Source organism: Haliotis rufescens, unplaced genomic scaffold (assembly GCF_023055435.1).
Source record: "Haliotis rufescens isolate VD_foot unplaced genomic scaffold, xgHalRufe1.0.p SCAF_33, whole genome shotgun sequence".
Lineage (NCBI taxonomy): Eukaryota > Metazoa > Mollusca > Gastropoda > Lepetellida > Haliotidae > Haliotis > Haliotis rufescens.
The window spans coordinates 1,242,990-1,267,743 of record NW_025964035.1 but is presented as its reverse complement, the minus strand read 5'-3'; the positions used below and the strand labels follow the sequence as shown (position 1 = coordinate 1,267,743).

The following is a 24,754-nucleotide window of genomic DNA, read 5'->3' as shown; positions in this document are numbered from 1 at the left end:
ATGCTTGTCTTTAGAGTCGACTGGGGCGGTCGGGTAGCCTAGTGGTTAAATCGTTCGTTCGTCACCTGGGTTCGATTCCCGACACGGGTACAATGTGTGAAGCCCATTTCTGGAGTCCCCCCAGTGACATTGCTGGAATATTGCTAAAAGCTGCGTAAAACCATACTCGCTTACTTACTTTAGAGTCGACTATGCTGGTCGTAAGAGGCGACTAACGGAATCGGGTGGTCAGGCGCGCTGACTTGGTAGATGCATGTCATCGTGTTCCTGTTGCGTAGACCGATGCTCATACTGTCAATCACAGAATTGTCTGGTCCAGAATTGATGATTGACGGGCCGCCGTCATATAGCTGGAATATTGCTGAGGTCGGAGTTAAACAACGTACAAACAAACAACAAACATTAAAAGATAAAAATAGACAAAGAATCACATTACATCGTTTCTTCACGTTTGAAAGAATAGTTGCAAGGTTCCTGATGCGGCGTAAAACAATAATCTCACTCATGTTTGAAAGAGTTTCATTCGACTCCCTTCCCGACTCGCTATTGCGTCTCAGATACAGCCCGAACGTCTTGTAGCAGACGTGTCTAACAACACAAAAAAACATTTTCTCAATCTAAAAGATAATTTAAATATAAAATACATTCAATTGGTGTTCAGTCGGACGAGGCTGCAATGTCGAATGTTGGTGTATGTCGAACTTGCGTTCAGAAGAGGCAAAATGTTGGTTGTTGCTTATAAGCCGGTGTTCGAGAAAAAGGTTGCTAATAAGCCGATGTTTGAGATAAAGGTTGCTAATAAGCCGATGTTTTAGATAAAAGTTGCTAATAAGCCGATGTTTGAGATAAAGGTTGGTAATAAGCCGATGTTTGAGATAAAGGTTGCTAATAAGCCGATGTTTGAGATAAAGGTTGGTTATAAGCCGATGTTTGAGATAAAAGTTGCTAATAAGCCGATGTTTGAGATAAAGGTTGCTAATAAGCCGATGTTTGAGATAAAGGTTAGTAATAAGCCGATGTTTGAGATAAAGGTTGCTAATAAGCCGATGTTTGAGATAAAGGTTGCTAATAAGCCGATGTTTGAGATAAAGGTTGCTAATAAGCCGATGTTCGAGATAAAGGTTGCTAATAAGCCGATGTTCGAGATAAAGATTGTGATAAGTAAGTGACAAGAGAAATGTAGCTGGTGACGTCACTTCCGAAACGAAGTTGTTTATCATTATAGAATGGAGATATGACACACTGGGTACCAGGGATGATGCTTCTTTTACGTTTCAACCAACAAGGGTAGATGTGCATGAATTACAACCGTACGGGGCACTTCACCTTATAGTTACCTATGGCTGCTTGTCCTCACCCTACACAACATAGAATACCGTGAACCTGGCTCAGTAGCCTTAGTAAGCCGTGGTCTATGTGTAAGAGTTTTCTGAAACGTCTCTGTGGCTTAGGTTGAAATTTCAAGAAAAAAACAACAACAAAAACCCAAAACAATTGGCCCCAAAAGGTTACCGTACATAATTGGTCTTCTTTATCTTAAAATATGTTAATAGTTGTTCAGGTTTATTTTGATTGAAGCCTTGAAATGCATGACGTTTATTAGCAAGGTTATGGCAATAATTGGATGGAGACATCCCACGTACCAGGTCATTCCAACAGTTGGCCTGAATAGGTTAATGCACTCATTTACTGTCGATAGACCGTGTTTATCAAATTCAGTATGAAAAGGGAGGTAATCGCATAGTGGTCAAAGACATTGTGTAAGCTGTGAAGAGGGTGTCAATTAAAACCGATATCGTTCATATTGTTTTGAACATGCCTGTATTGGTTTAAGGAACATTATTTTATTTAAAATTTAATTTGTTGGCTATTTTAATTAAGACACGATAATTTCTTGCCGCCGTGTTAATGTCTTGCATCAAGATTATCCTGTTATAGTGTTGAGCTCACTTGTCTTTCCCCGCGGTAGTCGTCGTTGTCGTTCACGAACCGCCTTCATGGTGTAGTTGATAGACCGTCTGTCGGAAGGGGCGAAAGTTGCCGCGTCATAACAAGAGATGTCAAAATGGGTTCTTGTTGTTACCCTGCCTGGTGCTTGGCAGGGATTGAGACAAGGATTGGTCGGCTCGGAGTAGGGTATCCATGTTAAACTGCGGCATAGCATCTCAGTGGGCTGGCACCGTAAAACCGGTATAGGTCTTAACTACAGTTCAAGCAGCTACACACATGCACGTCGCTATGTAAGTGAAATATTCTTTACCGCGACGTTAAACCATATAAAACTTCCCTCCAACTCTCCTCCCCTTGCAGAGACCGCTTCCGTGGTTTAGTGGCAGAACGTCCGACCGGAGAGCGGAAGGTCCGGGGTTCGATCCCCGGCTGCGTTATGCCAAAATACGTTAAAAGATGGTACTTGTTGTTACTCTGCTTGCGCTCGGCTTTATGGGGCTAAAACAAGGACTGGTCGGCTCGGAGTCATGTTAAACTGCGGCATGGTTCACAGGTAGGCTAGCGCTATAATTCGGCATCAGTCAAGACCAGTACAAGCAGCCACACACACGTGCATGCACGTCGCTTTTTAAGCGCAATAATCTTAGACACTCTCTCCCCTCCTTGTACAAACAAAGCCTTAGAATTAGAAATTCAATATGGCACACAGGCTGCCATCTTTGCTTTTTAATAAAGAGCCATAGCAACGTTTATTATGAAAACCTGTTCCTTTGAAAACATTTAGAGGCCATCATTCAGAAAGCAGCCATGGCGCTACGACTTTTGTCGATATTTATACACAGGCTTACGTAGCTTTATTCAAGTGGGACCAGACGTTAAATAAATAGGACACATGTTTACCCACGAGTTTCATTTCAGTGAAAGTTTCATTTTATAGTGTTCTTTACAATTACGGGGATACGGGTCGCCCAGTCGTCCAAGGTCGCACAATTCGCTGTGCGGAGTTGCGTCCCTTGGACACGCCAGAAATCAATGATCGTGGGATCGAATCCCGGTTCTTACCGATTATGTTTCTAGGTTTGTCAGCACCAAACCTGTGCTCTTGGGTTTCACCAAAGGGCTAACGTCTGAGACTTGCATCGCTTCGTAATATAACTGGAATACTGTTGAGAACGGCGTTAAACCCAACTTACTCACTCTTTGCAATTACAATCATAGACATATGGAATCGACTGGTGTACTGTTAACTGTCGTAAATACGAATGTCGTCATTTTGTTTGTCAAAGAATACATCAGTGCTAAGGAAGTTCCGATCTTTTGTTCCAACGTCACAGATACTGCTGGCCGTACACATGAATCAGACCCGTGAAGATCCTGGGTAGAATAGGTCTTCAGCAACCAATGCTTGCCGTAAAAGGCGACTTTGCTTGTCGTAAGAGGCGACATACGGGATCGGGTGGTCAGGCTGCATGACTTGGTTGATGCATGTCATCGTATCCCAATTGCGTGGATTGATGCTCATGATGTCAGTCACTAGATTGTCTGGTCCAGACTCGATTATTTACAGACCGCTGTCATATAGCTGGAATATTGCTGAGTGCGACAACAAACAAACAACACATGAATCAGTCAGCATGTTCAAGAGCACATGAGCACGTTCAGCTGTATGCTGTACACTTGTGAACCGCTTATTCACCATGGGGGGCGGTCGAGTAGCCTAGTGGTTAAAGCGTTCGCTCGTCACGCCGAAGACCCAGGTTCGATTCCCGACATGGGTTTCTGGTGTCCCCCGCCGTGATATTGCTGGAATATTGCTAAAAGCGGCGTAAAACCATACTCACTCACTCACTCACAATTCACCGTGGTATCATCTTCCCGAAGCAAGGGAGTTAACTGACTGTAAAAGTTCAGTTTCCACTATTGCCGAACTAGGCAGGAACGTCGTGGCCCGATCGTGGCGCATCCAATTGCTTTTGCTTACGAGTTATGTCCCTTCTATGTCCCTACTACTGACCAATCAGATTCCATCTCTCAAATCACTTACATTTGCTTCGAACAAAATGCCATGTTGTTTACGAACAGGGTGTCGTTACGCGAATTTGATAAGCGTTCAGCCAAAATATTAGCCAATCAGTGAGGAGTAACTCATATACCCCGAGGGTTCTACAACGATATCCGTGCTGTATAACTGAGTATAACACTGTCGTCGTGTCGTGTGTGCAGGAGGAGTATCTGGAGGCCGTCAACGAGCAGGAGGTCGCCCAGAAGCAGCTGGAGGGGATCAGGTTCCAGGCGGCGACACTGGAGAAGGAGGTGCAGCAGCTGGAGAAGGATGTCCAGGGTATCAACGGACTGTACGGAGAGCAGGACGACCTTCTGGGTGAGCGGGGTGTACCGGGGTGTAGCGGGGTGAGCTGGGTGTAGCGGGGTGAGCGGGGTGTAGCGGTTGAGCTGAGTGTAGCGAGGTGCAGCAGCGGGAGAAGGATGTCCAGGGTATCAACGGACTGTACGGGGAGCAGGACGACCTTCTGGGTGAGCTGGGTGTACCGGGGTGAGACGGGGTGAGCTGGGTGTAGCGAGGTGTAGCGAGGTGAGGCAGGGTGTAGCGAGGTGTAGCAGCTGGAGAAGGATGTCCAGGGTATCAACGGACTGTACGGCGAGCAGGACGACCTTCTGGGTGAGCGGGGTGTACCGGGGTGTAGCGGGGTGAGCTGGGTGTAGCGGGGTGAGCGGGGTGTAGTGGTTGAGCTGAGTGTAGCGAGGTGCAGCAGCGGGAGAAGGATGTCCAGGGTATCAACGGACTGTACGGGGAGCAGGACGACCTTCTGGGTGAGCTGGGTGTACCGGGGTGAGACGGGGTGAGCTGGGTGTAGCGAGGTGCAGCAGCGGGAGAAGGATGTCCAGGGTATCAACGGACTGTACGGAGAGCAGGACGACCTTCTGGGTGAGCTGGGTGTAGCGGGGTGTAGCGAGGTGTAGCGGGGTGAGCGGGGTGTAGCGGTTGAGCTGGGTGTAGCTGGGTGAGCGGGGTGTAGCGGTTGAGCTGGGTGTAGCGGGATGAGCGGGGTGTAGCGGTTGAGCTGGGTGTAGCGGGGTAAGCGGTGTTTAGCGGCATGTAGCGGGGTGTAGCAGGGTGTAGCGGATTGAACGTGTTGACCGTGGTGTAGCGTGGAATAGCGTGGTGTAGCGGGGTGAGGCGGGGTGTAGTGAGGTGAGCGGGGTGTAGCGTGGTGAGGCGGGGTGAGCGAGGTGTGGCGGTTGAGTGGGGTGTAGCAGAGTGTAGCTGGGCGAGCGGGCTGTAGCGGTGTTTAGCGGGGTGACCGTGGTGTAGCGTGGAGTAGCGGGGTGAAGCGAGGTGGAGAGGTGTAGCGTGGAGTAGATTGTGTCAAGTCCGTTTCTGGAGTCCCCTGCCTTGATATTGCTGGAATACTGATAAAAGCGGCGTAAATCCATACTCCTACTGAAAACTCTATAACCTTCAGGTCTTCAGTAACCCATGCTTGCCGTTAAAGGCGACTAACGGGATCGGATGGTCAGACGCGTTGACTTGGTTGATGCATGTCAATGTATCCCAATTGCGTGGATCGATGCTCAGGATGTCAATCACTGAAATTGTCTGGTCCAGACTCGGTTATTTACAGACCACCGTCATAAAGCTGGAATTGAACAACAAACAAACAAACTTATGTTTCGGGGCGTAGGGGTACCCTAGTGGTTAAAGCGGCGGCTCGCCACGCCAAAGGCCCAGGTTCACGAGCAAATTGTGTGAAGTCCATTTCTGGTACCCCCGCCTTGATATTGCTGGCATATTGCTAAACGCGGCATAACACAATACTCCCTCCATTGATTACTCCTATGTTTCACTTGCCTCGTGGGGGCACGGGTGGCCCAGTCATCTAAGGCGCCGCAATTCGCTTTGCAGAGTTGCGTCCCTTGGGCATGCCAGAAACCTATGATCGTGGGTTCGAATCCCGGTTCACCCCGATTGTGTTTCTAGGTTTGCCAGCACCATACCCTTGCTCGTGGGTTTCACCGAATAGGTAAACGTCTGGGACCTGCATCACTTCGGGCTTTCCTCCCACATTAAGCTGACACGCCGTGATATAACTGGAATACTGTTAAAAGCGGCGTTAAACCCAACTCACTCACTCACTCACTTGCCTTATTCATTGCGTGCCCCTACAGAGAAGATGTTCAATGGGGCGTACGGCAGTGACAAGGAGAACGTCCTGGAGAAGGAGGTGGACCAGCTGGACGACCGCACGAGGAGGATCCAGGTGGCGCAGTACAAGTGGAAGAACGGCCAGGTCCTTCTGCAGCATGCTTGTAACCAGATGGCCTTCGCTGTCCGCAGGTGGACGGAGGTGCCCAAGATACCTGTAAAGTAAGCCCCTACCGTGAACCTCAAGGTTCGAATCCTGATTTTACCCTGAGATCCTGGTCAATACCGAAGATACCAAATAAGTAAGCCCCTCCCTTGAACCTCAAGTTTCGAATCCTTCTAATAATAATCTTGGTTTTACCCCGATTCCTTGCCTATACAGAAGATACCCGTAAAGTAAGCCCCTACCGTGAACCTCAAGGGTCGAATCCTGGTTTTACTCCGATTCCTTGTCTATACCGAATATACCTGTAAAGTAAGTCCCTACCGTGAACCTCAAGGGTCGAATCCTGATTTTACCTGGATTCCTTGTCTTTACCGAATATACCTGTAAAGTAAGTCCCTACCGTGAACCTCAAGGGTCGAATCCTGATTTTACCTGGATTCCTTGTCTTTACCGAATATACCTGTAAAGTAAGTCCCTACCGTGAACCTCAAGTTTCGAATCCTGATTTTACCCAGAATCCTTGTCTATACCGAAGATACCCAAAAAGTAAGCCCCTCCCGTGAACCTCAAGTTTCGAATCCTGGTTTACCCCGATTCTGATCCTTGTCTATACCGAAGACACCCTGAAAGTAAGTACGAGTAGATATGTCGTTGTAGATCTAGAAAGCAGTTGTGTCACCCTCCCTTTCTCTTAACATCAAGGGTGCGAGTTGTAGGATCAAGTCTCAGATTGAACCCGATTTTGATCCTTGCCAATGGAGAACCCCCTACAGTTAAGCACGAGTTTTCCGTTGTAGATCTTGGAGGTACTCGTCACAGGCGCCCTTAAACGATGTATAGAGTTGCGTCTCTGAGCTTCAAGGGTGCTAGATGTAGCTTTCGGTCCCAAATTAGCCCCGATTATAATCCTTGACCTGTCGGTGTAATTCTGGTACTCGTAAGTTTCCCAAAAGTAGTCAACGTCTACAATACTTTGGACTTTCTTGCCACATCAAGCGACCTCTCCCGTGGTCTAGTAGATAGAGCGGAAGGTCGTGGTTCCAACCCCGCCTGCGTCATATCAAAAGACGTTAAAATATGGTACTTGTTGTTATCCATGTTCAACTGCGGCACGGATTATCACTATGAAATCGGCACCAGTCCGGAATAAGACGCACGCACACACACACATCCACACACTCACACACAAGCACGTCGCAATATAAACAAGTATTTGTCACAAAGTGACGAAATGTCCCCCGCCTGTATATACACCATAGTACCAAATATGAAGACAATCCAGCGATTAGTTCTTGAGATATTGCGGCAACACCGTTTTCCAACTCCAAAAACAGATTTGCCTGCTGTGACCTTGAAAATGGGGTCAAGGTCACCAAAACCGACTGGTGTATGTGGTGTCTGTATATACACCATAGTTCCAAATATGAAGACAATCCAGCGATTAGTTCTTGAGATATCGCGGCAACACCGTTTTCTAACTCCAAAAGCAGATTTGCCTGCTGTGACCTTGAAAATGGGGTCAAGGTCACCAAAACCGACTGGTGTCTGCGGAGTCTGTATATACACCATAGTTCCAAATATGAAAACAATCCAGTGTTTAGTTCTTGAGATATCGCTGCAACACCGTTTTCCAACTCCAAAAGCAGATTTGCCTGCTGTGACCTTGAAAATGGGATCAAGGTCACCAAAACCGACTGGTGTCTGCGGTGTCTGTATATACACCATAGTTCCAAATATGAAGACAATCCGGTGTTTAGTTCTTGAGATATCGCGGCAACACCGTTTTCCAACTCCAAAAGCAGATTTGCCTGCTGTGACCTTGAAAATGGGATCAAGGTCACCAAAACCGACTGGTGTCTGCGGAGTCTGTATATACACCATAGTACCAAATATGAAGACAATCCAGTGTTTAGTTCTTGAGATATCGCGACAACGCCGTTTTCAAACTCCAAAAGCAAATTTGCCTGCTGTGACCTTGAAAATGGGGTCAAGGTCACCAAAACCGACTGGTGTCTGCGGAGTCTGTATATACACCATACTTCCAAATATGAAGACAATCCAGCGATTAGTTCTTGAGATATCGCGGCAACACCGTTTTCCAACTCCAAAAGCAGATTTGCCTGCTGTGACCTTGAAAATGGGATCAAGGTCACCAAAACCGACTGGTGTCTGCGGAGTCTGTATATACACCATAGTACCAAATATGAAGACAATCCAGTGTTTAGTTCTTGAGATATCGCGACAACACCGTTTTCAAACTCCAAAAGCAAATTTGCCTGCTGTGACCTTGAAAATGGGGTCAAGGTCACCAAAACCGACTGGTGTCTGCGGAGTCTGTATATACACCATAGTTCCAAATATGAAGACAATCCAGCGATTAGTTCTTGAGATATCGCGGCAACACCGTTTTCCAACTCCAAAAGCAGATTTGCCTGCTGTGACCTTGAAAATGGGGTCAAGGTCACCAAAACCGACTGGTGTCTGCCGAATTTGTATATACACCATAGTTCCAAATATGAAGACAATCCAGTGTTTAGTTCTTGAGATATCGCGGCAACAAACAGGTGGGACGTACGTACGGACGGTCGTGAATACTATATCCCCCGCTTCGCGCTTTCGCGCGGCGGGGGACAATAGGTGCATTAATGTTGAATGCGAGTTACACCGTCACCCACATTAAGCTGACACTCACTCACTCACTCACTCACTCACTCACTCACTCACCGACCGACCGACCCACCCACCCACCCACTCACCCACTCACTCACTCACTCACTCACTCACTCACTCACTCACTCACTCACTCACCAGTTCCAATGAGTGTTACGTTTCTTATCTCCAGCGACCAAAATGGCAACAAGAAGAAATACGACATGGTGACGGAATGCCGGAACAACCTCATCGCCGCCACCCAGAACATCGAGAACGCTCAGCGCTACCTCAGCAACATCAAGTTCCCCTACTGCGACCAGCAAGAAATGCAGACGATGAAGCGAGCCTACGTCAACATCTACGTCGACATGATGTCGCACGATCGTCACGAACATGCGTATCAGTGCTACAGTACGACCCACAAGCGAGCGGCGGCCCTGCTGCAGTGGTTTGAGAGTGTGAGTAGACACTAAAAACAGATTGTTTGTTTGTTTGTTGTTTAACGCCGCACTCAGCAATATTCCAGCTATATGACGGCTGTCTGTAAATAATCGAGTCTGGACCAGACAATCCAGTGACTTATCTAATGAGTATCATTCCACGCAATTGGAATAGATGACATTCATCAACCAAGTCAACGAGCCTGACCACCCGATCCCGTTAGTCGCCTCTTACGACAAGCATAGTCGCCTTTTACCTCAAGGATGGGTTGCTGAAGACTTATACTACCTCGGATCTTCATGGGTTTGAAGTGTGTACTTTCTTTTGTCGGGCTGTTTAGGTCGCTAGTTGGCGGAAACAATGCCTATGTGACGTTAAAGTCTAAGCTAAATCACACTTGTACACAACAGAGTCGCTTCCCTTAGCCAAGCCTGGATCCGATGGTCGTTGTTCGAATCCCAGATTCACCCCGATTATGATACTTGGTCTGTTACATTTTGTTCTCTCTTGCTCCCGGCCCAATATTGAGATAAACTGCCGGGCAAAAGACAAATTGAAAACTGAATTTAACCAAAATGTTACAATCATTATCCTAACTTACTGGGATGAAAACAGTCGCCAGATACTGCAAACATAAGGTCCAATACACAACTACGATACCCGTATCAAGTACATCACAATCGAATAACCATTTCTTGTTTTGTTTAATTTTTAGCCATATTTTCTTTTGCCAGGCAGTTTAAAACTGAATTGCCACATCCCATTTGTTTCCGAAATACAGATGTTTGAGAATGATGGTACAAATTCATTTCTAAAGAATCAAATGAAATGTTCAGTCACCTCATCATGAAGGGGAGAAATGCATCAGGGGAGTGAACAAGTTGTCATTACCGTCGGGTCGGAAGAATCGGAGAAAAGCTTTTCCGCTATTTTTTGTCAAGGTTGAAGACATAGTTAAAATACCTTGGACATTTGTTTTATCCTATAATCTGACAATAATATTGTTTGTAGTAACTGCGCCCCTCTTGAACATATCATCCCTCTGATATAACAAGGACAAGACAACCAAACAGGCTCATCATATTTCAGTTTATGTTACAACGCGAGTACAATGTAGAAAACGTTGTCAATAATTGATGTAGTTCTTGACGTACATTATCGGTAATTGTTTCATGTTTCAGGTTATTAAGAACACGATAAATAGAGATCTTGAAGTGACGCGGAAACAGCTGAATGCTAAACGCTCCGACCTGCGTCGGGAACGTCTTCGACTCATAAAAGACATGGTCGGTAACCAGATGGGAGACCAACTCACTGAAGGAGGTAAACATTTTGTCAAATACAGTAAACTACGGTTATAACGAACTCAAAGGGACCACCCATTTTAGTTCGTAATAACCGTAGTTCGTTATAAGCATATATACAGAATATATGCAACACATGGCCGGGGCGAACAAGTAAGTTCGTTATATCGGTCAGTTCGTTATAAGCGTGTTCGTTATAACCGTAGTTTACTGTATACCCTTATCAACACCTTTGTAATTTAGATTTAAGGATGTATCATCATGTTACAGTCATACATGCTTCTCCGTGTTCAAAAACATTATATGTGCTTTGGTTTTAAAAAACATAATTCTTATATAATTTTGTTTTCGGTTAATACTTTGTCATTAGTTATCATTGAACAATGCGATGATTAAAAGTTTCGATTTCAAGAAAAGAAAGAAAGACATTAACGTGTTTCCGTCCCAGAGAACATTTATATTTTTTATCTGTTATGATTTTATGACATTCACATTTTTATATTTGGCATTTTCATTTGAAATTTCAAATCATTTCAAATTGTTTGCACAAGATAATGCTGTGTTACCTGTAGTTCGACGGTGGTAATATAAATTTGGAACCAAACGCACCTTCTGCCAAGAATGTCTTGCCACACATACTTTGAATTTAGTTGCAGCCTATTTTGTACAAACCATTATTTTAAAATTCCTACTGACAGTTAGAAAGAGATTTTTAGCCATATGTGTAAGCTTTGGTGGAGGTGCGGCCGTGAAATTAACTTCTACAATCAGGGAGGCCCTTGTGCTTTGAAAACTCTAGTTGACCAATCAGAATATAATATTTTCAAAATTCGTGGTAGAATCACGTGATTAAGTGAGCACTAAGTCCCGTACTGTCAACTGTTTTAGCAACGCTCTGTCACGCAAAGACGCCAAAGTGTTCAAACGCAGCCCAACAAATTCCGTTTGAATTGGAGTGAGTGAGTATGGTTTTACGCCGCTTTTAGCAATATTCCAGCAAAATATCACGGCCTGGACACCAGAAATGAGCTTCACACATTGTACCCATGTGGGGAATCGTATCCAGGTCTTTGGCATGACGAGCGAACGCTTTAACCACTAGGCTACCCGACCGCCCCAGTTTAAATTGGAAAGACCGTTAAATACCAATACAGTATTCAATCGCCTGCATATCTTTTTGGATTCCTGTCATGTAAATATCAAAAGTTACAAAAGTATGACACAAATCCTCTCCCAACGTAAATGTCTTTACCATTATTTTATAATGAGTAATTTCTAAACTACTGTCATGTAAATATCAAATTCTTGTGCGTGTCAGATGTTCCATCAGAAAGAAAAGTGAACATGAGCTCTGGTATGCATAGCTTATTATTACTGGATGTGTATTCACGGGGATAGTATCACTTACTAGTCTTGAACACCGAGTCAGCGGAATGTCAATATGCAAACACTTGGCATGCGTTCCGTAAATGTTTTCATTTTTCTAACTGTGATGTAGTCAGGCATGCATTAGGAGTGTACAGTGCATGACACAAGTGTAGACACTGGCATTATTTGACTGGCTTCATTACATTTGACAACAGATTTGCAAGAGCTGGAAGGTATGTATTACATGGTGCATCACGTTGTTTTCACGAGGCATTTTCATGGAATTTCTGCCTGGTGCATCACGTTGTTTTCACGAAACATTTGCATGGAATATCTGCATGGTGCATCACGTTGTTTTCACGAATCATTTGCATAGAATATCCGCATGGTGCCTCACGTTGTCTTCATGGAACAATTGCAAAGACTGGTCGAAACATATACCTTTACGGATTGAATAAATTACGTAATTTCCAATTGTCAGGACATCCAGGATGCCCAACGAACAATGGTGTTTGTAAAACCTAACAAATTTACTATTTAGAAGTAGTTCCTGCAAAAAATCATTTGTTAAAAATATCCAAGAAAATGTCGAACTGACATGGCCGTTTCTCATATTCTATGCAATCGTTTATTTCACATGTTGTACAGTCTCTCCCGCGCACCTGTTCCTCACAACACGCCATCTCCTGTCACCCAGTACCATATCTACGACTTGTATCATACGCACCGATGGATCCGGAGGGATTGGTGGTGTCTTTGTCCTGTTGACGCCCACCTTTGTCCTGTTGACGCCCACCTTTGTCCTGTTGACGCCCACCTTTGTTCTGTTGACGCCCACCTTCGTTCTGTCAACGCCCACCTTTGTCCTGTTGATGCCCACTTTCGTCCTGTTGACGCCCACCTTTGTCCTGTTGACGCCCACCTTCGTTCTGTCAACGCCCACCTTTGTCCTGTTGACGCCCACCTTTGTCCTGTTGACGCCCACCTTTGTCCTGTTGATGCCCACTTTCGTCCTGTCAACTCCCACCTTTGTCCTGTCAACGCCCACCTTCGTCCTGTCAACTCCCACCTTTGTCCTGTTCACGCCCACCTTTGTCCTGTTGACGCCCACCTTTGTCCTGTCAACGCCCACCTTTGTCCTGTTGACGCCCACCTTTGTCCTGTTGATGCCCACCTTTGTCCTGTCAACGCCCACCTTTGTCCTGTTGACGCCCACCTTTGTCCTGTTGATGCCCACTTTCGTCCTGTCAACTCCCACCTTTGTCCTGTCAACGCCCACCTTCGTCCTGTCAACTCCCACCTTTGTCCTGTTGACGCCCACCTTTGTCCTGTTGACGCCCACCTTTGTCCTGTCAACGCCCACCTTTGTCCTGTTGACGCCCACCTTTGTCCTGTCGATGCCCACCTTTGTCCTGTCAACGCCCACCTTCGTTCTGTCAACGCCCACCTTTGTCCTGTTGATGCCCACTTTCTTCCTGTTGACGCCCACCTTTGTCCTGTTGACGCCCACCTTTGTCCTGTCAACGCCCACCTTTGTCCTGTTGATGCCGACCTTTGTCCTGTCAACGCCCACCTTTGTCCTGTCAACGCCCACCTTTGTCCTGTCAACGCCTACCTTTGTCCTGTCAACGCCTACCTTTGTCCTGTCAACGCCTACCTTTGTCCTGTCAACGCCTACCTTTGTCCTGTCAACGCCTACCTTTGTCCTGTCGACGCCCACCTTTGTCCTGTCAACGCCCACCTTTGTCCTGTTGATGCCGACCTTTGTCCTGTCAACGCCCACCTTTGTCCTGTCAACGCCCACCTTTGTCCTGTCAACGCCTACCTTTGTCCTGTCAACGCCTACCTTTGTCCTGTCAACGCCCACCTTTGTCCTGTCAACGCCTACCTTTGTCCTGTCGACGCCCACCTTTGTCCTGTCAACGCCCACCTTTGTCCTGTCAACGCCTACCTTTGTCCTGTCAACGCCTACCTTTGTCCTGTCAACGCCTACCTTTGTCCTGTCGACGCCCACCTTTGTCCTGTCAACGCCCACCTTTGTCCTGTTGATGCCGACCTTTGTCCTGTCAACGCCCACCTTTGTCCTGTCAACGCCCACCTTTGTCCTGTCAACGCCCACCTTTGTCCTGTTGATGCCGACCTTTGTCCTGTCAACGCCCACCTTTGTCCTGTCAACGCCCACCTTTGTCCTGTCAACGCCCACCTTCGTTCTGTCAACGCCCACCTTTGTCCTGTTGATGCCCACTTTCTTCCTGTTGACGCCCACCTTTGTCCTGTCAACGCCCACCTTTGTCCTGTTGATGCCGACCTTCGTTCTGTCAACGCCCAACTTTGTCCTGTTGATGCCGACCTTTGTCCTCTCAACGCCCACCTTCGTTCTGTCAACGCCCACCTTTGTCCTGTCAACGCCCACCTTTGTCCTGTTGATGCCGACCTTTGTCCTGTCAACGCCCACCTTTGTCCTGTCAACGCCCACCTTTGTCCTGTCAACGCCCACCTTCGTTCTGTCAACGCCCACCTTTGTCCTGTTGATGCCCACTTTCTTCCTGTTGACGCCCACCTTTGTCCTGTCAACGCCCACCTTTGTCCTGTTGATGCCGACCTTCGTTCTGTCAACGCCCACCTTTGTCCTGTTGATGCCCACCTTTGTCCTGTCTGTCAACGCCCACCTGTTTCCTGTTGATGCCCACCTTTGTCCTGTCAACGCCCACCTTTACCCTGTCGATGCCCACTTTTGTCCTGTCAACGCCCACCTTTGTCCTGTCAACTCCCACCTTTGTCCTGTCAACGCCCATCTTTACCCTGTCGATGCCCACCTTTGTCCTGTCAACGCCCACCTTTGTGTTGTCGACGCCCACCTTTGTCCCGTGGATGCCCACCTATGTCCTGTCAACACCCACCTTTGTCCTGTTGATGCCCACCTTTGTCCTGTCAACGCCCACCATTGTCCTGTCAACGCCTACCTATGTCCTGTTGATGCCCACCTTTGTCCTGTCAACGCCCACCTTTGTTTTGTCGACGCCCACCTTTGTCCTGTTGACGTCCAGCTTTGTCATGTCAGCGCCCACCTTTGTCCTGTCAACGCCCACCTATGTCATGTCAACGCCCACCTTTGTTCTGTTGACGCCCACCTTTGTCATGTCGGCACCCACCTTTGTCCTGTTGATGCCCACCTTTGTCCTGTCAACGCCCGCCTTTGTTCTGTTGACGCCCACCTTTGTTTTGTCGACGCCCACCTTTGTCATGTCGGCGCCCACCTTTGTCCTGTTGACGCCCACCTATGTCCTATCAATGCCCACCTTTGCCCTGTCGATGGCCATCTTTGCCCTGTCAACACCGCCCTTTGTCTTGTCAACGCCCACCTTTGTTCTGTTGACGCCCCCCTTTGTCATGTCGGCGCCAACCTTTGTCCTGTTGATGCCCACCTATGTCCTATCAATGCCCACCTTTGTTCTGTTGACGCCCCCCTTTGTCATGTCGGCGCCCACCTTTGTCCTTATGATGTCCACCTCTGTACTGTCATGTGTTACTTTGGTTGTTGTTGGGCGTAAATGTATTAAAACGTTTTCCAGTGGTGGTGTTTGGTGAAATATACCAAGGCAGTTCTTAATTACTTGGTTTTTGATCCTCCGATCCAAAATAACACAAATATGGAGGTAAATTAAAATATGGAGGACAGTTTTCTTCTTCCGATGTAATTTCAGTAAATAAGACACCTCCTGTGTACATCAGCATAGTCAGCAGAAATAACCCTTTGACTTCCAGAGCTATAGATAAGCTTTTGGTTATTTGTTTTTTTTAACCAGGGATTTCATTTTGATTGGGTATCCACAAGTTTTAGAGGGTATTTAATGTGTAATTACCCACCTGATACGCAATCGTTTTATCTAATAGTTGTAATATACGCATTAATTTTATTTCAATATAGTATATATAGTTTTTTGTTGCGTATTTGATACACAAGGATTTGATTTGTCTGCGTATTTCAGTTTATTGAATGCGTATTTTACGCAAATACGCAGCTTATCGCGAGCTCTGGACTTCACATTAAAACGTACTCGTCATTTTTCGTTTGCATTACACTTGTTTATAATACGCTTTTTGTTTTCTTGTAAATCTTCCCCGAATGAAAATTGTTTTAGAATTAAGAAAGATGATTCTAAAATGTTATCTTCATTTCGACCACCAACCCTTTTCGCCGACAAAATCCGTAGATATATGCGACAATGCCCTTTCCATATTCATAAGTAATCCCTGCTAAATTTCTCTCAGTTGTGCGATTATGTCTGGAACATACATGTACGTATGTGTTTATGAACCACTATCAAATAGTGATAAGAGCAGGCGTTCACGGAAGGTGAGCTTGACCTTTGCAAGGCAAGTGAATCAGCCGCGATCCCTTATTGTGCTGTATGCGTTTTTAGTCTTTTCATTTCAGAATCTGGAGATATTATTCATTTGTAGAATTGCAAATTATTTCCCTACATGAACACGCTTTCAGTGCCTTTGATTTTGTTGTGTGTTGCATTGAGATTCTTCGGGATGGGTTAATCGAGAGATTTGTTTTCTGTTGTTTGGTTATTTGTGCAAAAAGCGCATGCGTTTGGCAATGATGATTAAATACTCCCATTGATATGGAGGTGGAGTTTAGTTGATGAAACAGCTGTATTGATCGTCTCGGTGTCATTTCTCTCCTGCAGGCATAGAGAGTGGTAGGTACACGGAGTGATGTTTGATCGAGTGCTGTTTCACATACGTCTGTGTTTGATCGAGTGCTGTTTTACTTACGCCTGTTTGATTGAGTGCTGTTTCACATACGTCTGTGTTTGATTGAGTGCTGTTTGATATACACTGTTTGATTGAGTGCCATGTTGGTTTGATTGAGTGATGTTTGATTTTCGTGTGTGTTTGATTGAGTGCTGTTTCACATACGTCTGTGTTTGAGTGCTGTTTGATATACAGTTTGATTGAGTGCCATGTGTGTTTGATTGAGTGCTGTTTCACATACGTCTGTGTTTGATTGAGTGCTGTTTGATATGCACTGTTTGATTGAGTGTGATGTGTGATTGATTGAGTGCTGTTTGATTGAGTGTGTGTTTGATTGAGTGTTGTGTGTTATGCACTGTTTGATTGAGTGCCATGTGTGTTTGATTGAGCGTGTTTTATTTTCGTGTGTGTTTGATTGAGTGCTGTTTCACATACGTCTGTGTTTGATTGAGTGCTTTTTGATATGCACTGTTTGATTGAGTGCCATGTGTGTTTGATTGAGTGCTGTTTGATTTTCGTGTGTGTTTGATTGAGTGCTGTTTCACATACGTCTGTGTTTGATTGAGTGCCATGTGGGTTTGATTGGGTGCTGTTTGATTTTCGTCTGTGTTTGAATGAGTGCTGTTTCACATACGTCCGTTTGGTCGAGTGATCTTTAATTATTCCCTTGCGTCTGTGTTTGAATGCTGTTCAACATGACTAAGAGCTGTTCCACGTAATAGAGTGTTGTTTGTACTACAATGAGTGCGTCTTGTTTGTCAGGATGTTGTTCACGTGCTTAAGTTTTATTGAGTGCTGTTTCACAAACCTATTTGTTTTATTGAGTGCTGTTTTACAAACTTATATGTTTTACTGAGTGCTACCTAACATATTTAAGTGATGTATCACATTTCGTTTGTCTTTGATTGCATCATGTTTCACCCGATTAAAAGCTGTTTCACACACGTATGTCCGCATTTGGTTCAGATCACTTTCGCCTGTCTACATGGCATGCATGTTCGAGAAACTGAGTACGGCTGCTTGCTTGTAATGCGGGTGCGGCTGTCTGCTTGTAATGCAGGTACGGCTGTCTGCTTGTAATGCGGGTGCGGCTGTCTGCTTGTAATGCAGGTACGGCTGCCTGCTTGTAAAGCAGGTACGGCTGCCTACTTGTAATGCAGTTACGGCTGTCTGCTTGTAATGCAGGTACGGCTGCCTGCTTGTAATGCAGGTACGGCTGCCTGCTTCAAATGCAGGCCTGCAGATGCAACGTGTTTGTATGATTTAGCAAATATGTGTCATACTATTATTCTTTATTAGCAATTAACGAATCTCGAGTCTTGAAGCAGCAGCCGTGTTCCTTCCAAACATTAGACAGGGTTCGACGATGGTCATTCTGGAGAGAAAATTTACCACATTAGATTCCGTGTATTTATGTTGAAACCATTTGTGTTTGCAAATCCTTCCATCATTGTCCTACATACGTCTTGGTCCACATCACAACCAACACACTAACCAGTGTGGTGTTTACGTACTCAAATTAAACCACGCATTGTGACTTGAACTGACTTTTCAAGATTAAGGGAAAAATAAAAATAACCCACACTCCCAGAGTGAGGCACCTACTCGACAGCACGTAAAGTCCCACTCAGCCGCCGAGGCTTCCACAAGAATCCGTACTTTGCTAAAAAAGTGTTATCCCCAAAATATAACATTTGTTACATTTGACCATTTTCAAAATGGTATTGTGTGTTCGTGTATGCATTTGTAAACCACGAGTTTATGTCGTGTGGTACATAGAGAATCTCACCCTCGTGTCTTTTGATATCAAATATATCAACACGAGTCGATAAAAGTGGAAAAATTCCGAGGCTTGCCAAGGAATTTTGCCCCTTTTATCAACGTGTGTTGATATTTTTTATATCAAAAGACACGAGGGGGAGATTTTATTTATCATCCAACATCATTCTTCCAACTTTTTCAATTTGTAGACTGTAATTAGCAGTGTCTTCAGTGTAAAAAGTACTACTAACAGCTTCAGTAGCAGAGCCATTAGTGATGTCATTTGATTGGGACGTCATGGTAACCAGTGACGTCACAATGGTCTGCAAAGCATTGTGATGTAATTTCATTGCAGCGATATCTACAGTGTAGATATCGCTTGATTTACCTAAGTGATATCTCCTGTGGGAGCCAGTTTTGGTTGATACAGTGTGTTAAGTTTATGTTTCATACCACAGATCTGCAGATTCAGTGTGTTAAGTGTACATTTCATCCCACAGATCTGCAGATTCAGTGTGTTAAGTGTATGTTTCATCCAACAGATCTGCAGATACAGTGTTTTAAGTGTATGTTTCATCCCACAGATCTGCAGATGCTGGACGACGGCCCTGAACCCGAGCTACAGACAGCCGTCAGTCAACCTGATGAGGTGGTCGGCGGGGACAAGGTGAGGACACTGGAGGACAGACTGGGCCTATATCTGGGCACATGCCGATTGTATCTTGGAGGAGAGGGTGGTCGTATATCTGGGCACATGTAAATGGTATCTTGGAGGACAAGCTGAGCTTATACCTGGGCACATATAGATTGCATATTTGATGTCAGGGTGGTCCTATATCTGAGAACTTGTAGATTGTATCGTGGAGGACAGGCTGGTCCTATATCTGAGAACATGTAGATTGTATCGTGGAGGGCAGGCTGGTCCTATATCTGAGAACACGTAGATTGTATCGTGGAGGAGAGGGTGGTCCTATATCTGAGAACATGTAGATTGTATCGTGGAGGAGAGGGTGGTCCCATATCTGAGAACATGTAGATTGTATCGTGGAGGAGAGGGTGGTCCTATATCTTGGAACATGTAGATTGTATCGCGGAGGACAGGCTTGTCCTATATCTGAGAACATGTAGATTGTATCGTGGAGGAGAGGGTGGTCCTATATCTGAGAACATGTAGATTGTATCGTGGAGGAGAGGCTGGTCCTATATCTGAGAACATGTAGATTGTATCGTGGAGGACAGGGTGGTCCTATATCTTTCATTTGTAGATTGTATCTTGCCGGGCAGGCTGATGTAGATTGTATCTTGGATTTTGTTTCATTGTTGATTAACTCTGTGCTCAGCAATATTGCAGCTGTATGAAGGCGGTCTGTAAATAATCGAGTCTGAAGTGTCCTGTGGTACACTTGCCATGCAACAATCAAGTGATGGACCAGAAATCCAGCCACAACATAGCGCATTTACTGATTTTGTTAAAACTCAATACAAGATATAATTATTTTGAATTTGTCAAGTAATGACAAGCTAACACGCCGTGATATAACTGGAATACTGTTCAATGCGGCTTTAAACCAAACTCACTCACTCATTAGTCAGGTCATGGTGTGATTGGTTGTTTACTAGTGATGACATCGCAAAGTGGATGTATGTATTCGCGGGTGATGGAGCAACGCTCAGTCTGCCATCCTTCTTCAGAAGTGTCTAATAACTTTCAGATCTTCGGTACCAATTGTTGCTCTTGTTTCAGGACAATCTTGGCGTTGCGACTGACCAGGCTCCACCTCCCACCCCTCTGCCACTGAATGAACTCGCCCCTCTTCCATCTGAAGATGAACTGTTCGGTTAGTACGTTGTTGGTTGCAATTAAAAAATCCAAATGGCAGAATTTCTGCCAAATCAGGTCAGCCTATGAACCAAAAGCGATCGAACTCGGTAACAATTACAGGATGCCTCACTCTGTTTTACAAAGAACTGGGGACAACTCTGTAGGGGGTCGTGTCAGGGAAACTTTCTAATTAGCCAATCAGCGTCGATGCTTGTGAATTCTCTGTACCACAGGGCGAAGCCTTCAGACAAACTTATCTGATTTCTGTATCTCGAAAACGAATATAGTCGGGGTTTTCCGAATGCAAAAAACAATAAAACCGCGCAATTACATTTTGAGTATGTTAGCATCCTGTTATTTCTGAGCGCCGAGGTATCTCCACCCAAAAGGGTGTATGTACTTTTGGGGTATATTTTTGGTCTATGGTGGTTTTCTTGTGCTAAAATCGACATTTCTGAATCGAGGCTGTAACGAAATAAAGCCGAGTGAGAAAGCTGCCATCTGATTGGCTCAAGAACTCACGCGACCTTCATTTTGATTGGGTATTCAAAGGTTGCTCAGGGTGGCGGGGTCTAATTTTAATTGAGAGGTATCGTGTCAGAGTAAAAGATCTGATTTTAACGAGACTGGGCTCCGTTTTCTCAAAGGATCGAAGCTCAACGACAGTCGTAAGTCTATGTTAAAGTTACGATCACCTAAGCACTGCGATAACTTTGTGGAACGGACCCAGGGATTATTTTAAATCTGTGTTAAAGTATTGGCGTTACGATCGTCTCAGCGCTGAGGTTATTTTTTTAAACGGGCCTAGATTTTTGAATGGCAAAACAAAAGTGTTTAATCAGTACGTTATTAGGGAATCTGTCGCTTGGCGTAAGACGTGCTTTGCCGAGTTCACTTAAGAATGCGAGGTTGCGTGCAATATGCACGTGAATAGCGTCGGAACTGGCTGTGTTTACGTATTTTCAGTCACGTGGAGACCGGTTAGGATAATGATTTAATCATTCGCTCGTCAGCCGAAGGTCCGGGTTCGATTCCCTACATGGTACATGGGAAACAAATTCCAACATTATCAGACATAATGAACATGAAACCATATTCAACCGTTTACATATAACAGTTGTGACATACTATGTTCACCCTAACCCTCCACCGAGTGAGTGAGTGAGTGAGTGAGTGAGTGAGTGAGTGGGTGCGTGAGTATAGCTTTACGCTCCTTTGAGCACTATTCCATCATCTCGGTGCGGTGCACCATAAATGGACTCGTACATTGTACCCCGGCCTACGTGACGAGCAAACGCTTTGACCACGAGCCTTAATCAACGCCCTATCCCTGGAAACAAAAGCGACGAAGCCCTTTCCTTAATCCTGAGTAATCTCTGCTAAAGACAACGCCTACATGAACTCAATAGTCAGGCCGACTGTTTGCTATTTCTTTTCTAAGCGGTAGGGTAGCCACGTGGTTAAAGCGTTCGCTCGTCACGCCGAAAACCAGAGTTCAATTCCCTACATGGCTACAATTTGTTAAACACATTTCTGGTGATGTAACTGGATTATTGCTAAAACGGCGTGAAATTATACTCAATCACTCTTTCTATGTTAACCAGTATATGTCTTAACTCTCGCATCTGTTGCCTAGGTAACATCACTGAGCTGAAGAAACAGCACGAGCAGGAGATGACGGAGTTCACAAAGGCTCAACAGACGAACAAAGCCCGGATGGAACAGGGTTTGCAGGAAAAGTTGCAGGCCCGCAGGAGTCGCCGCAGGCGGTTGGAGGCCCAGCATGAACAAGAGGAGAACTAAAAAAGACTAGCCGTTGACAAATCATTGACATATTCACATTTGTTTAATCTTGATGTGGTAGTCCTGTGATAAAACCAAGACGAAACGGGTTTCCACTTTTAGTGGGATGCAGTTTAAGGTTTGAATAATGGAAGACAACAAGTACCCTATAACCAGTGTGTGTCTGTCCTCTCTGAGTCCCCGTGTAGTAATTCCTTCTGGGCTAATGCCTTGGCAATTGAGACGTCTCGTTGGGGCACGGGTTGCCCAGTCGTCTAAGGCGCCGCGATTCGCTGTGCAGAGTTGCGTCCCTTGGGCACGCCAGAAACCTATGGTTGTGGGTTCGAATCCTGGTTCGCCCCGATTATGTTTCTAGGTTTGTCAGCACCATACCCGTGCTCGTGGGTTTCACCGAAGTGGTAAACGTCCGAGACCTGCATCACTTCGGGCTTTCCTCCCACATTAAGCTGACACGCCGTGATGTAACTGGAATAATGTTAAAAGCGGCGCTAAACCCAACTCACTCACTCACTGAGACGTCTCATATTGACAGAGGCTTCCTGTGTTGTCCGGTTTGAAACGACATGTCAAACCTGATATCGCAGAGAAGGATAATTATTATGTATTCAATGAACCAACATCAATCAGAACAATGTATATAGGTAGATGTTTCTTAATTGTTAATAGATGGCAAAGTTGCGTCCCCGAGGCGTGACAGAAACCTATGATCGTGGTTTGAATCCCGGTTCGCCCTGATTGTGCGTTTAGGTTTGTCAGTGCCAACCCTTAGGTTTCATCTGAAGCGTAGACTCCTAACACCTGCATCACTTCTGTCCTACCTCCCGCGTGAAGCTGACACGCCTCGAAATGACATTCTGTTAAAAGCGGACTTAAATCAAACTAAGGCCACACATTTTTTTAATTTTTCGTTTCACGGACCCGCCGACCCAACTGACAACCAGCTGGAAAATTAATAGATTAAACATTAAAATATATATTTATATTATGTCTCCTGCTAATAATATTGACCCTCCCAGCGACAGAATCTAACAGTTTTCGTCCACTACTCCTTATAATGATAACACATAGCAAAACCATTAAAAAGGCAATTTTCTACTCGTCCTTATGATACCTTTATCATTGGGCAGTTTGGCAAGGACTACAGGACTAGTGCCAATTTCTAACCCTGCCTCTTATACAATATAAAATGTTACATATAAGTTCAATGTCTACATTACTATTAGTGAATCAAGAACCCTGCTGCAGTGTTAACTCCACGGCAGAATGACTTTCATATAAATAAATAAATTATTGATATTGCTATTTATTTATTTTCATGTTTCGACCGACCTTGTATGGAAAAGCTGGAATAAATCCGTGAAACCTAAAATTAAAAAAGTTTGGCCTTACCTTTCATATCTATACATACACTCGACACTGTACTATCCAGTGGGGGGCACGGGTGGTCCAGTCGTCTAAGGCGCCGCGATTCGCTGTGCAGAGTTGCGTCCCTTTGGCACGCTAGAAACCTAGGATTGAATCCCGGTTCGCCCCAATTATGTTTCTAGGTCTGTCAGCACCATACCCGTGCTCGTGGGTTTCACCGAAGTGGTAAACGTCTGAGACCTGCATCACTTCGGGCTTTCCTCCCACATTAAGGTGACACGCCGTGATATAACTGGAATACTGTTAAAAGCGGCGTTAAACCCAACCCACTCACTCACTCACTATCCAGTGTGTTCTTATCATACTTGAATGACGCCATCTGGACACAAAGATTAAGACAGCCAAAATAAAATGTCGGCAGTATCTTTTGTAGATGAGATGATGTTTGTGATGTTTGCCATTGTAGCTTTGTGATGATTGCCCTTTTTGCTTTCTTTCTGTCACGCTTATTGGCCCAGACTGAAGAAACTGCTGATACGAATGCCCATAAGTAGTTTCATATCTTCGCGTGTTGTGAGAATGAGTTCACCAATGCATGGCACTGATACGTTATACAAGAGCGGTGTCACCTCTGTAGGCACAGTTTGAAATAGCTGCTGACACGGATGTTTAAGTGATTTTTCTGCGTTTTATTTTATATTTACTGCGTATTTCTATTGTGTGTGTTAATAATATTAATTAAATCTTGAATTTTACCAGTGTATAGCAATGATACGTTATTTTATGAAAAGAGGGTCATTTTTATTAAGCACAGTTTGAAGAAATGGCTGTTATCTTAAGTGATTTCATATCCTGGTGTGTGTGTGTGTGTGTGTGTGTGTGTGTGTGTGTGTGTGTGTGTGTGATATTTGAGTTGTAACCGTAGTTTACTGTATATACATATATGTGTGTGTATACGATTTTATGTGATACGATATTTACATGGTGGAATAGCACCAGTAGTGAGAGAGAATTATTTTTATCTTAAATATTAAATTTTATTTTTCACTGTTGTTAAAATAGAAGTTGTCAGACACAAAAAACCACATTGTTGCTAGAAGTTATTTTTACAGGCTCATAGTTGTAATGAAATATTTAACCCCCCTACCCCCCTAAGTTATTTCATTCTCTGCGTATTGTTTACCATTGATGCG

General features: G+C 45.0%; 1 protein-coding gene across 4 annotated transcripts in view; it reads left to right on the top strand.

Moving 5' to 3' along the window:
- The window catches only part of LOC124151630 (putative mediator of RNA polymerase II transcription subunit 26), a 65,343-nt gene extending 42,800 nt beyond the window's left edge, over window positions 1-22,543 (top strand). Inside the window, exons 6-14 of one of the 4 annotated variants that reach the window (XM_046524194.2) lie at window positions 4,174-4,330; window positions 6,136-6,334; window positions 9,121-9,388; window positions 10,553-10,694; window positions 12,259-12,276; window positions 16,744-16,755; window positions 19,156-19,238; window positions 20,316-20,409; window positions 22,030-22,543. In XM_046524194.2, the coding sequence (XP_046380150.2) occupies window positions 4,174-4,330; window positions 6,136-6,334; window positions 9,121-9,388; window positions 10,553-10,694; window positions 12,259-12,276; window positions 16,744-16,755; window positions 19,156-19,238; window positions 20,316-20,409; window positions 22,030-22,196 (1,140 nt within the window). In that variant the 3' untranslated portion in view covers window positions 22,197-22,543. The remainder of the gene's footprint in view (window positions 1-4,173; window positions 4,331-6,135; window positions 6,335-9,120; window positions 9,389-10,552; window positions 10,695-12,258; window positions 12,277-16,743; window positions 16,756-19,155; window positions 19,239-20,315; window positions 20,410-22,029) is intronic. The other 3 variants (XM_048380869.1, XM_046524195.2, XM_046524196.2) reach the window with 3 other exon arrangements.
- Window positions 22,544-24,754: the final 2,211 nt, after the last annotated feature.